Genomic DNA, 14,035 nt, shown 5'->3' on the forward strand with positions numbered 1-14,035 from the left:
TGGATTGTCATCCCTAACTGACAATATTTCCAAAAATGGATTGTCGTGCAACGACAATTTTTCCAAGATTGGATTGTCATCTTTGGCCAGGTTTCCAAGCGTGGATTGTCGTGCTCCTTCTCTGTTTGGCAAGTTTTTCCAAGTTCGGATTGTCATACATTCATAGATCTTTGGCAAATTTTCCGAGATTGGATTGTCATACACCCAGTTCCCTATGGCAAAATTTCCCAAAGGATTGTTGTAGGTCTCTACTCATCATAGATTTCGGCAAAGGTTCCTCAACGTGGATTGTCAATCATTTCAATAAGTGGCAAATTTTCCCGAAGAGGATTGTCGGTCGACTCTTTTTTGCAAATGTTCCAAGACGTGGATTGTCAATAGTGGCAATATTTTCCCAAAAGAATTGTCGCAAAGCGTTGGCAAATTTTCAAGGTGGATTGCTTTCAAGAGTTATATTCCAAGATGTGGATTGTCAATCGTAGCAAAGTTCTTATGAAAGATTGTTACGAAGCATTGGTAACTTTTCCAAAGATTAGATTTTGGCGAATTTTCCGAGATACGGATTATCGCTTCATCGTGGCAACATTTCCAAGGATGGATTGTTACGTGGCATTGACAACTTTCCCTAAATCGGATTGTCATACATCATACAAGAGTTGTGTTGGAAACTATTCCCAAATAAAAGAGGATTGTCGACATACTGGTTCACAAGCAGCAAAGCGCCGACGTATTGGCATGGCAGCATTAAGGATTAAGAAGCAGTGATCTTTTCAAAGACTATCACAGCGGAAATTGAACATATCAAAAGGAAGCTCTTTGTTCAGAGACGAGTGAACATCGAAACAGCAAGGTGGCGTTCCCTAGCTTGCGGAGAGTTGTCACAAACAACTAGAGGGAAATTCGGGCGAAGTTGTCTTCGATCATATTCCCTTAGGCATGGAAGATGGTCATAATGCCGATGGAGATTGTTTCAAGAGAAATAATCTTCGATAGTATTCCCTTGGACGTGGAATATTATCAATGCGGATGAGGATTTTTTTCAAGAGAAACAATCTTCGATAGTATTCCCTTGGACGTGGAATATTATCAGTGTGGATGAGGATTTGTTTCAAGAGAAGCAATCTTCGATGATATTCCCTTGGACGTGGAATATTATCAATGCGTAGGAAGATCGTTTCAGGCAAAGCAGTCTTCTATATTAGAAGCAGTTACGGGCGTAGCAGTTTTCAAGCGGGATGGCATTCTCTAGCTTGCAGAAGGTCATCAAAACAACAGCAAAGCGGCAGAAAATCGGTTACTTTCAGAGACGTGTGCTCGACGGTGCAAGATACGCGTTTCTTAACTCTTTTATCTGTTTAACTAATGCTAGTTTTGCAGGTATCAGCATTACAAGAGTGATTTAGGATCGCAGAACGTTCTGAATCATTCTCCAACCCTATCGATACTTTGACTTTTGTTTTCGAAACTTGCGTTTCTCCAAACTCAGCCAAAGTGGGGGCTTCTGTAGACACCCATTTGTGTCTCCTCAAAACCAAACCCGGTGATGAGTACCTTTCACGTCGAATCATAATCGAATGAAGTGAAAGTGTGGAAAGTCTAGTGTTGCGGAAAGTTTTAATTCTTTTCTCTTCTCTTTGTTTTTGAAAACTTATTTTTAAGAAAACAGCCAATCCAGTTTGGTTGGTCCATGATATGGGTCCAATAGTAGTGTAGTTGGATGGGGCTTGCAAAGACCTTTCCAACGATATATTATAAGCCCAATTCCGATGAATATTGAGGAAGTTATGGCCAATTTACTAAACTGGGCCCAGTTTGAGCTTTATATACGGCCCAATGATCTAGGGAGGGTCTAATATGATTTATCATTCCTAATGCAATTAGGAATGGTTTTGGTCTTCTAGAATCTTCTAGAAGGTTCTTTTCATTCCTAATTCAATTAACATTGATAAATTGACTTTTGACTTTTTAGAGTTTTAATCAAAATCAAATAGCATTTTCGAGGAAATTATATGATTTTATCCTCCAGTACGGCAAATTTATCTGATTTTCGAAAACGCGTTAAAATCAGGCTTGGCGCCTAACCCCATGCCTTGGCGCCTGGCGCTAGCCATTGGCGCCTGGCGCTAGTGTTGGTGCCTGGCGCTAGTTAGCCAAGGGTGGCGCCAGCTCTGTTTTTTGTGCGTCAGACTCTGTTTTGTTTAATTTATCTTTTTGGCTGATTTTCTCTATAAATATCGTATTAAAAACTCCGTTTTCATAAATCATCTACATCCATCATTCACCTACAATCAGTTTTAATTAGCATTCTCTTAATCATTCAATTCTTTCTTCTTACTTTGCTTTTTACATACTAAATTCCGCATTCACAAGATCTAGAAACACCTAGCCATATTCGAAGTTGCCTTCGCCCTAGATGTGAAAGGTTTTTAATTTCTGAGGGTTTGGTCCCAAATCTCTCTTTCAATTATTTAATTTAGTTGTTTGATTTATTATTTTCCTTGAAGTTACTAACGTGTGTATTTTGTAATTAGAAAGAGGTACGAGGCATCAAAGTAAGTGCTTTAATTGATTTATTGATTTTATGATGTAGAAATCATGTTTAAATTGTTATTATGATATTCCTAGTATCATGTCTGGGGTAATTTTAATATTAAATATGATTGTTATGATGCTTTTATTCTCTTCCTAATATTCATGATTGTTAGTATCATGTTAGGGTTAAAGCTTTGATTTTTATTGCTTAGTGACATGCTAGGGTATGTTATATTACATGCAACAACACTAATTCGCATTAGGCCAACAAGTTATCACAAGTTCTCCCCATTACAATTGGTTTATGGTCAGGAACCAAATATTTCCCATCTAAGAATTTTTGGATGTGCGGTTTATGTTCCAATAGCTCCACCACAACACACTAAGATGGGTCCTCAAAGGAGGTTAGGGATATATGTTGGGTTTGAATCCCCGTTAATAATTAAACATCTTGAGCCTACAACAGGGGATTTATTTACGGCTCGTTTTGCAGATTGTCATTTTAACGAGTCACTTTTCCCAACATTAGGGGGAGAAAAGAGAGAGTTGGAAAATGAAATTAAATGGAATGAATTATCATTATCCTATCTTGATCCTCGAACTAAACAATGTGAACTGGAAGTTCAAAAGATAATTCATTTACAAAGTTTAGCGAATCAATTGCCAAACTCGTTTGCTGACCCAAAAGAGTGACCAAGTCACATATTCTAGCTGTTAATGCTCCATTTAAAATATATGTTCCAAAAGGACAAAATAAAATTGCTAATGAGTCTAAACCACGCCAGAAACGTGGAAAACCGATAGGTTCCAAAGAAAAGAATCCTCGGAAAAGAAAAGGAGCATTGATTGATGATGGTCAAATTGAAGAAACAATTTCCGAAGGATCTCCAGAAGAAATACAGGTACCTGATAATGAAGAAATTTCAATAAATTATATCATGTCTGGAATTACATGGAACTGAAATCAAATCGACGTCGATGATGTTTTTGCATGCAATGTAGAATTAGATGTTATGGATAATAATGAGGATCATGAACCAAAATCCATTGAAGAATATAGACAAAGAAATTATTAGCCAAAATGGAAAGAAGCAATTGAAGCAGAATTAAAATCTCTTGGAAAAAGAGAAGTATTCGGACCTGTAGTCCGTACACCTGAAGGTGTAAAGCCAGTGGGATATAAATGGGTCTTTGTGCGAAAGAGAAATGAAAAGGGTGAAGTTGTAAGATATAAGGCACGCTTAGTTGCACAAGGATTCTCACAAAGACCTGGTATTGATTATGAGGAGACATATTCTCCTGTGGTAGATGCAACTACTTTTAGATTTTTGATTAGTCTGGCAATAAGAGAAGGACTTGACTTACATTTGATGGATGTAGTCACAGCTTATTTATATGGCCCACTGGATAATGACATTTACATGAAGCTCCCAGAAGGATTCAAGCTGCCGGAAGCAGCAAAATCTAGTTCTCGAGAACATTTCTGTATTAAATTGAACAAATCTCTTCATGGATTAAAACAATTTGGACGTATGTGGTATACCCGTCTAAGTGAGTATTTGTTGAAAGAAGGTTATAAGAATGATCCTATCAGCCCATGTATTTTTATAAAGAAATTTGGATCAGGAGTTGTTATAATTGCAGTGTATGTTGATGATTTGAATATCATTGGAACTCCTGAAGAGATTTCAGTGACTGTGAATTATTTAAAGAAAGAGTTTGAAATGAAAGATTTAGGAAAGACAAAATTCTGCTTGGGGTTACAAATAGAGCACCTAGAGAATGGAATCCTTGTGCATCAATCAACATACATAGAAAAGGTTCTTAAAAGATTTTCTTTGGATACAACACATCCATTGAGCATCCCTATGGTTGTAAGATCACTTGAAGTAGAGAAAGGTCCATTCCGACCTCGGAAAAATGATGAAGAAATTCTTGGTCCTGAAGTACCGTATCTTAGTGCAATTGGAGCACTAATGTACCTTGCAAGCCATACACGACCTGATATATCATTTTCAGTTAATTTATTAGCAAGGTTTAGTTCATGTCCAACCCGAAGGCATTGGAATGGGATTAAACATTTACTTCGTTACCTTCAAGGTACGAAGGATATGGGTTTATTTTTCCCAAAGTTTCCCAAAGAAAATTTGATTGGTTTTGCAGATGCAGGTTATTTATCTGATCCTTATAATGGTCGGTCACAAACTGGATATGTGTTCATATATGGTGGTACTGCCATTTCTTGGCGTTCCATGAAACAAACCATTGCAACTACTTCTTCCAATCATTCTGAGATTTAGCAATTCGCGAGGCTAGTCGTGAATGTGTATGGTTAAGGTCGGTAGTTCAACATATAAAAGAAGTTTGTGGTTTATCATCTGGGAAAGAGGCACCAACAACTTTATATGAGGATAACGCTGCTTGTATTGCTCAACTTAAGGAAGGATACATCAAAGACGACAGAACAAAGCACATCTTACCCAAATTTTTCTTCACTCATGATCTTCAGAAGAATGGAGATATAAATGTATTGCAGATTCGTTCAAGTGAGAATTTAGCAGACTTATTTACTAAGGCTATTCCGACAGCAACATTCAAAAAGTTAGCTTACGGCATTGGATTGCGTCGTCTTAAAGATCTCAAGTGATGTAGTCATGAGGGGGAGTTAATGCGTGCTGCACTCTTTTTTCCTTAACCATGGTTTTTTCCCACTGGGTTTTCCTGGTAAGGTTTTTAACGAGGCAGCATCTTATGCGCATTATAGTGTATTATTTTGTACGGGTTTTGTAGTAGATGTTAGTTATTGTTTTATTCAATATATAGTCATCCAAGGGGGAGTGTTATGATAATATCTAAATACGGATGACTATTATCCCATGTCCAATCTAGAATATTCTAGAGTTGGGTATTTGGTCTTATCCATTGATGGAACCCTAGGTAATGTACATTATATATATCCCGTACTAGATGAAATATGAAATACAACATAACAATCTTCCCTCATCTCTCTATATTTCCTCTTCCATATTTAACAAATAATAATAATAATAATAATAATAATAATAATAATAATAATAATAATAATAATAATAATAATAATAATAAAATGTCTTTTAGTTTATGATTTTATCAATTTTTAATAATTATTATCTATACTTCTATACTTTAATATTTAAAAACATAAACCACATAACTTTCACATGACACATGTCATCAAAATTCACTCATTAGTCATTACCCCATATGTCATATGTCACATCCCTTAATACTACGTATTTTTGTTTAAGTCTTTATGCATTCTATAACTTGCAAATTTAAGGAAGAAAATTAATAATGAAGTGTTTCATTTCCACTATAATTAGTACACATTACATAAATATATGAATTATAGTAAAAAGTGTATTTTCATCTATGTATCCCATAATCTTCATTGTATATATACCTAACCAAATTCCTTCATTTTCTTTCACAGTTCTACTCCGATCTCTTTAGTTTTAGCAATGAAACAATTACTTTGTATATAATATCAAAAGTTTCAATCTTTGAAAATCATATCTATATATGAAAATAATTAACCCAAGTAACAACTCGTGCATTAAACGGGCCAAAATGCTAGTTATTATATAATAAGACACAAATCTAAAATAATATTAAAATTAAAGTCGTGCAACGCACGGGCTTCACACCTAGATAAACACTATAATAAACCCGGTCTACATTAACATTATTGTAGACCGAGTAAATATTATATGAGTTTATCATGCGTTCTACACTCTACACTATAATTTATGCTCCTCCTACCTTTATCACGCGCTTCTTTCTCTCCTACCTTTATCTTATCTCTCTTTAATGTTCTCGGTAGAGCCTGCACTACGCTTCTACGTACTATGGTGAAGACTAAAATCAACCATGTCGGTGGGAAGTAAAGGTGAAATTTCATTAAAATGGAGTAATTAAATATGATCATATCAAAGAAAAATAAAAAGTGATTATATTAAACTAAAAAATGATTATATCAAACTAAACGTGATTCTAAAAGATGAAAAGTGATTATATCAAACCAACTGTGGTTTTAAGAAATAAAAAGTGATTATATCCTATCAAATTGATTATGTCGTATGTGAAGCATTGTTCACTACATCAACTACTCAAAAGTAAGTTTAGAAGTAATTAGAATTAAATGAGATAACACGAAATTAGAGATAATTATATCTAATCAATACAAATTATTAGAGCTGGCAAAAACTGACCCGACCCGAACCCAACCCGAAATAAATGGGTTATGAGCAAAGTTTTCAACCCGTTTATGTAATTGGGTCGACCTGAACCCAACCCGAAACTAAATGGGTCAGGTTTAGGTTGACAATCCCGACCCGAAAATAACCCGCCTAAACCCGTTTAACTAATTGGGTTGGTTTCAGGTCGGGTCAACCCGAACCCAACCCATATAACCCTATATTAGTAAAATGATATTAGGCCTTAGTATTTTTATTTGGACAAAGCCCAACCTATGTCAAAGCCTATAGAGTACAAAAAAACCCAAAAAGTGAAAACCCTATTTTTTCTTCTAGTCATTTTCCCACTTGTTCAGCCGTTTTCATCTCTATTTTCCCATCTTATTCTCTCACCTCTCTCTTCTTTCTATATCTAGCTTGTTTATCAAAATTGCAACTTCAAACTTGTTTATCTTCAAATTTTTCGCCTACTACGGTAATATAGTCATGCATTTCATTCTATTTACAATCATCTGTTTTAGTGTTGTTAAGAAATGTTGATTGAGACTTTCTAATTTGGTGAATAGTATGAAAAATAAAGAAGTTTCGGCTGTGTTTGGGTTTTTTTTTTCGATTTATGATGCTTTGTTTTGGATAAATTGGGGAATAATCTGATTATGTTGCTTTTTTTTTCATTTATATTTCTATGCATGCATTTGTTACTTTGTTTTTTCATTTTTATTAGATTATTTTTTGCATTTTACAAGTTGATCAGGATTTTGTATTATGCTCTTTGTTTATAATGAAGGTGAATGATGAAGCCAATACACCAAGCCCATTTGAGAGCGCACCTCAAAGTCAGTAGCAAGACCAACTAGTCAAACCTGATGAAGTTTTCCAAGATCTAATTTTTATTTTGTTGGGAATATTGCCTCCTTAAGACATTGATTTTGATTTTGGACTGTACAGTAAATTATTATGTGTAAACTATGGTTACTTTTACTTGAATGTATTTTTATTATGCTTAAATTGATAGGTTTATACAGCAAAGTTTTATGCAAAATAACAAGTTAAATATACGACTTTTTTTTATCATTATATTGTAAGAATAATCGGGTTTTTATTTAAAAAAAAAAAAAAAAAAAAACAGGTCAAACGGGTTGAAATCAGGTCAACCCATTTAAACTAGGTCGGGTTCAGGTTCGCCATTCTGACCTGTTTAAGTAAACAGGTCGGGTTCAGGTTGGGGGGTCTTGACCTGTTTATTAAACAGGTCAACCCGAACCCAACCCAACCCGACCTGTTTGCCAGCCCTACAAATTATACCAAATCAAAACTGATTATATCGATACAAAACTGATTATGCCAAATCAAAATTGATTATAACAAATTAAAACTGATTATAATCGATCTCTGCTTGACCTTATAATACATGTTGATTTTCCTCCTCAACCAGATCTACAAGTACTCCATTATCATCCTCTACTTGTATTACTTCTTGTTTCGCATCTTCTACTCTTGTTGAATTATTCTAAATTCAATTGGATGATTATTTAAGTTTTCTATATTTCAAACAATAACAATTATCAACAACTTTGGTATAATTTGAACGAATTTTAACAAAAATATTGTTGTTTACCTTCGTAATTGCTTTCGATTGCATAGAATTTGTTCAAATCAAAGTTTGAACATAGATTGTAATTGTAGATCGTCTTCATATATATACTGATTTTGCTCAATTTGATCTTGTGATATAGAATTTGAGATGTTTTTTTGCAAAATAAATTGTTGAGAGGAGAGAGAAAAGATCCTCAAATTATTTGAGAATTTTCAAGCAATTTTAGAGCGAAAGTGAAGAACACTTATGCATGATTTAATTTTGTACGGTTTTTTTGTTGTTTTCTTTCTTGCTGGGGTAAAAGTCATGGGCTTCGGTCCACATTATTTTTATGTGGACCGGGTCCATACAATATAGACTAACCTACCTAGTGCTTTTCTAAAAAAAATCAAAAAATTTAAATAAGGCAAAACTATTTATAAATTTAGTTTTACTTTAATGTTAGATTTTAAATATTATCCTTTTCTTATTTTATATGATTGATTCCATATGATACTATCATATTGAAATGGAGGGAGTAATGTATTTGAGAATACAAAAGGCACCAACGAAGATAGTGGAAAGTGGTATAGAGGGAAGAGAGTGTGGTGTGTCAAGTGGTGGAAAGGAGAGAGAAAATGGAAAAGGATTTGAGCATCCTTAACAAGATTTATGCTCTTAAAGGTATTTCACCTTTTAACGTCCATCAAACAACATCGGTCATCAGTGTTATTTCGTACATTAGCACCTATCATAAAAGATTATAACATATTCACATTTATACCTAAAGATACCTTGTGAAATAACCGTAAAAATAATGTATTCTGCATACATTATGTGGAACAATAAAATGATCCTCCAAATCTTAATACAAAGTTCTATCTTTTTGGGTTCACCAAAGTTGAAGGCAAATGACGCATTCATTTAGCGTATCTATAGCTATCTTCTCAGAAATTCTGGACAAAAAAATTCTACAATCTTTGTTCTCTCATGATCAAGAAGAACAACAATAACAATAGATCTTTAATACAGCAGCGAAAACAACTGTTACCCGACTAAAAGCTGCTCAAACTCTCCCCTAATCTAACAAAAGTGTACTTAAGGAGTTGCCTGGTCCTTTGAATCACCTTCCTCACTAACATCATCACTGTCGTCAGTTGAACCCTCCGTTTGTACTGATGACTCAATGGGTTCAGGCTTTTCTGGTCCTGGACCTGCGGATACTTTAACCATAGCTGGACGTAGTAGTCTATCACCAAGCTTAAACCCTTTACGATATTCTTCGATTATAACACCCTCATCATATACTGTGGAATCTTCTCGCATGATGGCTTCATGCAGCTTTTGACAAAATCGTGATTGAAAAATATGTTAGACAAATATGAACTAAGAAAAGGTAAAATATGGGATCTAACAATAACCTGAGACAACTTCATACGTGACACGGGCATACTTCCAGCACGGTACATATATCTAGGTGGACTCACCAAGTTGGCAAGAAAATCAAGAAATACTTGGATTTTTGAGTTATGAACGTATCCAGGTCCTCATAAAACCTGAAAAACCATGATTGAGTAATCGAATCATTTTGCCAAGTACTCGGCTGATATTCATACCAACTTGGTTGCCCACCTGTTAATCCACACAGCAAACAGCATAATCACTAAACCAATCAAGTTATTCAGGAGGAGCTCCATATTATGTAACACAAGCAAAACATTTTACAGTACTGCCATAAATCATCTACTTAACAAAATGCTATACGCTTGTCAACCTATCTAGTACAAAGGTAAGCCACGCTCCTCTATGTTTGACCAAAGAGTCCAAGACCCAGGCCAGAAGGGAAGAACAGGGTTAAAAAACAGGGGAAACAGAAAGAAGAGGCTTATTTTCTCCAGCAGCAGCAAACAAAAATTTTCAGCATATTAACAGAAATTAAGGACTACGTAATCAATAAAAATGAACTCACCAAAGGATCAAAAGGTTTTCCGATTGTCTCGACAGGAACAACACCAATTGACCCTAAAATTTCAACAAACTGCTTGTATATGCTCTGGTAACTATTGTTGATTTTCTCCTCTGCTTCAGACTCTATCTTGAGCTGGGATTTAGCCCTCTCAAAATTATCCAAAACTGCCAAAAAATTTTCAACAACTTCTCCCTGTGCGTTTGACACCACAGAAGAGCGTTCTCTATCTGTTCTCTTCCTAAAATTATCAAAATCTGCACTAATCCTCAGAACACGATCTCTTTCTATTGAAAAATCTTCAGACAAAGAGGCCACCTTTCTTTCAAGTGTGTCCTTTTCGTCTTCAATGGATTTGAAGAATGCCTCCAATTCAGCAACTTTGGACTCATCATTATTAATTATTGCCTCTTTATATAACTGTAAAGCAGTTATGACTGGGGATGTGGGAGCTTCATCTGCATCAGGTTTGACATCATCTTTTGCTACCTCTTCAGCAGTTTCACCATTCAGACCTTCATCTGTATTGTCCTGTTACAAAACACAAGATCATGAATATGTAAAATGATACAAACGAGTCACTACCTTTCAACCTAAATTTGTAACAAAATGTATTCAAGCAAAGAATAAATTGACCAGAGTACAGGTAAACCCCAGATCACATCACAAATCATGATCTATGGTCACCATTATGCTTCAAGACCATGCATCAATGCACTAGGTAGTTTCAGGCTACCATCCAGTATTATCAGTATACAAAAATATTGGTTCTTGTTAAGTTATATATTGTAGAGAAGAGAAAAGACACACTACAAACATAAACATCAGCTGGGCCAGATACAGGGGGTCCAAAAAATACAGCCTTACCACTGCTTCAGAGAGGCTATTTAGAGAGCGAGAGAGAGAGAGAGAGAGAGAGAGAGTAACACAAAATACAGCCTTACCAACCTATTCATGAAAATACAAAATAACTAAACAACCTATTCATACAATTTGATATTGAGACATATATCTGTTACACTGAATTTACTATGTCAATTCGAAACTATTTCACAATTTACAGCCAACAATACTTAATCACAAAATCAAGCTTGCATACCATGGTAAGCTAAAATATTTTACCTTCTTCATACTAAACACTATTCAACTCTCTCTACATCATCAAAAGATAACTAAGTATTCTAGGGGGTATCATACCAAAAAATGAAATGTAGAGCAACTATTTTCAAACATCCCAAAAAGGAACGTGAAACAACTAAATAAATTGAAGTAATTGCATACATATATATACACCACTTTAGAAAAGCGGGGAGGATGAAAAGTCTAAACTCGCAGTGACACATGATCTGGCATCCATCTTGGTGGTTGTTAAAAGGACAAAGATTCATCAAAGACTGAAGGTTAAAACTAGCATCGTGAACAGTACTTTAGCTTAAGGGCTTAGTCGGTGTCATTACATGCTCCCTGTGATTTGTGGTGTGTTGTCACACAATGGCTTTGTAGGGTATCAACAACACTCCTATTTATACCAATTGAGGTTGCTTGCACCCAAAATGAGCGCAGGCCAATATTGATTTATCCAACCTCGCCGCACAATATCTAGAAGTCAATATCAACCTGTCCTTCTAATTATTCATGTGTTTCTAATATAAATTCATCGATTTTCAAAGGCTCAAATGACACTTTAAGAGTGTAACCCAAGAACAAAGGCATTAAAAAACCTACCCAATCAACATTACTCCTCCAAAAGGGTCGTCTAATTGGCACTAATCAAGCGAAAATATGTATTTATAGCGTAATTTACAATGCATATATCAACCAGCTTCATTGGTTAAGTCTCGGGTAAAACCCGAGAATTGTAATCAAATTCCATCTACATCATTATAATTACCCGCATTTCATGTCACAACTCTCTATCACAAAATATATAGCACAATATACAATTATCAATTTGATACGAAATTATAACTCTTGAATCATTCTTCAACAACTAAATGAATAGCAACATTAAATTTAAAGAATTAACAGATAAAACTTGAAGAAATCATTACAAAATGGGAAAAAATAAATAAACAGGAAAAGGGTATTACCTGGATCTCAGGCTGCTGAACTTCTTCAGTTTCAGTAGCTTCACCAGAAGAAGAAAAGGTCAAAAATTTTGAAGGAACATTTTTAGCTGATAATTTTGAAGGAGAATTGTGGGTATATAAGCAACTATTTCTGGTGTAACACTTAGTTTTAAAACTAACAAAAATGGAAGAATTGAATGATCTTAACGGAGAGATTGTAGAAGCGAGAGAAGGTGTTGGTGCTCGAAAGTTGGCGCTTCGAAGGAGCGTCGCCATTAGAGTTAGCTGGTTGAGAAGGGGGGAAAGTGGGTGAGAGGATGAAGAAGGGGATAGAGAGGCGCTGGTGAGGGGGGACACTATTAAACTACTAGTATTTTCTTAGAAATCTCGAAAGTATATTGCCAAAAATAATAATTAAATTCACAAATTAGAAATTGACGAAAAAAAATTCATTTAATTGTTATTTTAAAGGTGGAAGACGGGTAGAGGTGTCAATTTGAGTGATTTGATCCGTTCGTTTGGGTCATGTAAGTCAAAATCTGAAGAGCCACTTTCAGAGTTTTAGTTGTCGATTGGGTCATGCAAGTAGAAAGCTAAAGAGTCACTTTTTTCTTTAAGGTAAGAAAAAAAAACATTAGGAAGCCCCACTCACAAGGGGGATTCTTAATGTAACTTTTGGTTTAAGTGAGGGTTTAGTCGGGTAGGGTAAGCTTTATATAACTCTAGCATTAAGACTTTTGATGTTATAGATGATGGAGATATGACTAATAGGAATGAAATTAGGAGAAACCTATTTAATTTAATGTTATAGTGTAACGAAATATCGTTGCCATAACATTGAATTTGTCCCATAATGTACATACAAAGTCATAGCAATCTTATAGACATCTAGTCGACCTAGAGATAAACAACTCTACCTCCTCGGTGTAATATGACAAGGTAAATTGAAAGCATTATAATCTATACTAAAAAGTCATGGTGCGTATTGTGTTTGATTTTATAGAAGGAGGGGAATTTGTATAAACTTTTGGCTTGGCTTCTTATTGATTCATCATGTCGATATATAACACAAGACTTAATAAAGTGATAAGAATCCCTAACCTAGAATAACTGTCTTTGGTAATTCTAAGATAAGGAAACACCAATGAAATATATCTTAGTTAACATAAAAATATCATCAAGAACATTTTCACTTAAAATCCTATTATAGCTCAATATACCCCCGCCCTAAGTTGGAGCATGGGTTTTAAAAATTTCCAACTTGGAAAGAAGAGTAGGGCCCTGTTTGATTCACCTTAATTTTGCTGAACTGAAATTAATTTTACTAAACTGAACTTATTTTAACTGAACTGAACTTAATTTTACTGTGTGTTGCTTCTTTGTCTTCCACGAAATAGGTGATTGGCCTAGGAACGCAAGGGAACTTGTCAAAGATTGTCGAGTAAGAGAACATGCCGCACAGTCTAAGTCACAACAACCCTGCAAATTTAAATCACATCGGCGTGAATTTAAATTTCCTAACAAGGAGTACCCATTAAATGACCAATTACTCTTAATGCCGCATCCCAATGCTCAAGTCGAGGCTCTTGCATGATGAACCTATGATATTATATATGAACAAAATATGCCAAATCAGGGAGAGTGACTATCCAAGATA

General features: G+C 35.0%; 1 protein-coding gene and 2 long non-coding RNA genes across 5 annotated transcripts; 1 reads left to right on the forward strand and 2 right to left on the reverse strand.

Annotated features, from left to right (window-relative positions):
- Positions 1–7,043: 7,043 nt before the first annotated feature.
- Positions 7,044–7,825, forward strand: LOC110700031. Its single transcript, XR_002507077.1, has 2 exons — positions 7,044–7,242; positions 7,555–7,825. It is a non-coding gene; the product is annotated as an uncharacterized LOC110700031 (long non-coding RNA).
- A 53-nt stretch (positions 7,826–7,878) lies between these two features.
- Positions 7,879–8,689, reverse strand: LOC110700032. Of its 2 annotated transcripts, none has more exons than XR_002507080.1 (2): positions 8,386–8,689; positions 7,879–8,277 (listed from the first exon to the last, which is right to left on the reverse strand). It is a non-coding gene; the product is annotated as an uncharacterized LOC110700032 (long non-coding RNA). The 2 variants fall into 2 exon arrangements; XR_002507078.1 differs by having other exon boundaries at positions 7,879–8,308.
- A 431-nt stretch (positions 8,690–9,120) lies between these two features.
- Positions 9,121–12,973, reverse strand: LOC110700033 (protein GrpE-like). 2 transcript variants are annotated; one of them, XM_021877524.1, is made up of 3 exons: positions 12,400–12,904; positions 10,313–10,840; positions 9,121–9,684 (listed from the first exon to the last, which is right to left on the reverse strand). In XM_021877524.1, exons 1-3 carry the CDS (start codon positions 12,652–12,654, stop codon positions 9,442–9,444), a joined length of 1,026 nt encoding a protein of 341 aa, XP_021733216.1. In that variant the 5' UTR covers positions 12,655–12,904; the 3' UTR covers positions 9,121–9,441. The 2 variants fall into 2 exon arrangements, with proteins under 2 accessions (XP_021733216.1, XP_021733217.1); XM_021877525.1 differs by lacking the exon at positions 9,121–9,684 and adding an exon at positions 9,692–9,975 and having other exon boundaries at positions 12,400–12,973.
- Positions 12,974–14,035: the final 1,062 nt, after the last annotated feature.

The sequence above is a fragment of the Chenopodium quinoa genome, unplaced genomic scaffold, assembly GCF_001683475.1.
Source record: "Chenopodium quinoa cultivar QQ74 unplaced genomic scaffold, ASM168347v1, whole genome shotgun sequence".
Taxonomy (NCBI): domain Eukaryota; kingdom Viridiplantae; phylum Streptophyta; class Magnoliopsida; order Caryophyllales; family Amaranthaceae; genus Chenopodium; species Chenopodium quinoa.

Coding starts and splice junctions, on each gene's coding strand:
- LOC110700033 (XM_021877524.1), bottom strand. CDS start 12,654: ATGGCGACGCTCCTTCGAAGCGCCAACTTTCGAGCACCAACACCTTCT. Junction 10,841..12,399: donor TTCAGCAGCCTGAGATCCAG/GTAATACCCTTT, acceptor GTTTTGTAACAG/GACAATACAGATGAAGGTCT. Junction 9,685..10,312: donor GAAAACCTTTTGATCCTTTG/GTGAGTTCATTT, acceptor TTTTGTCAAAAG/CTGCATGAAGCCATCATGCG.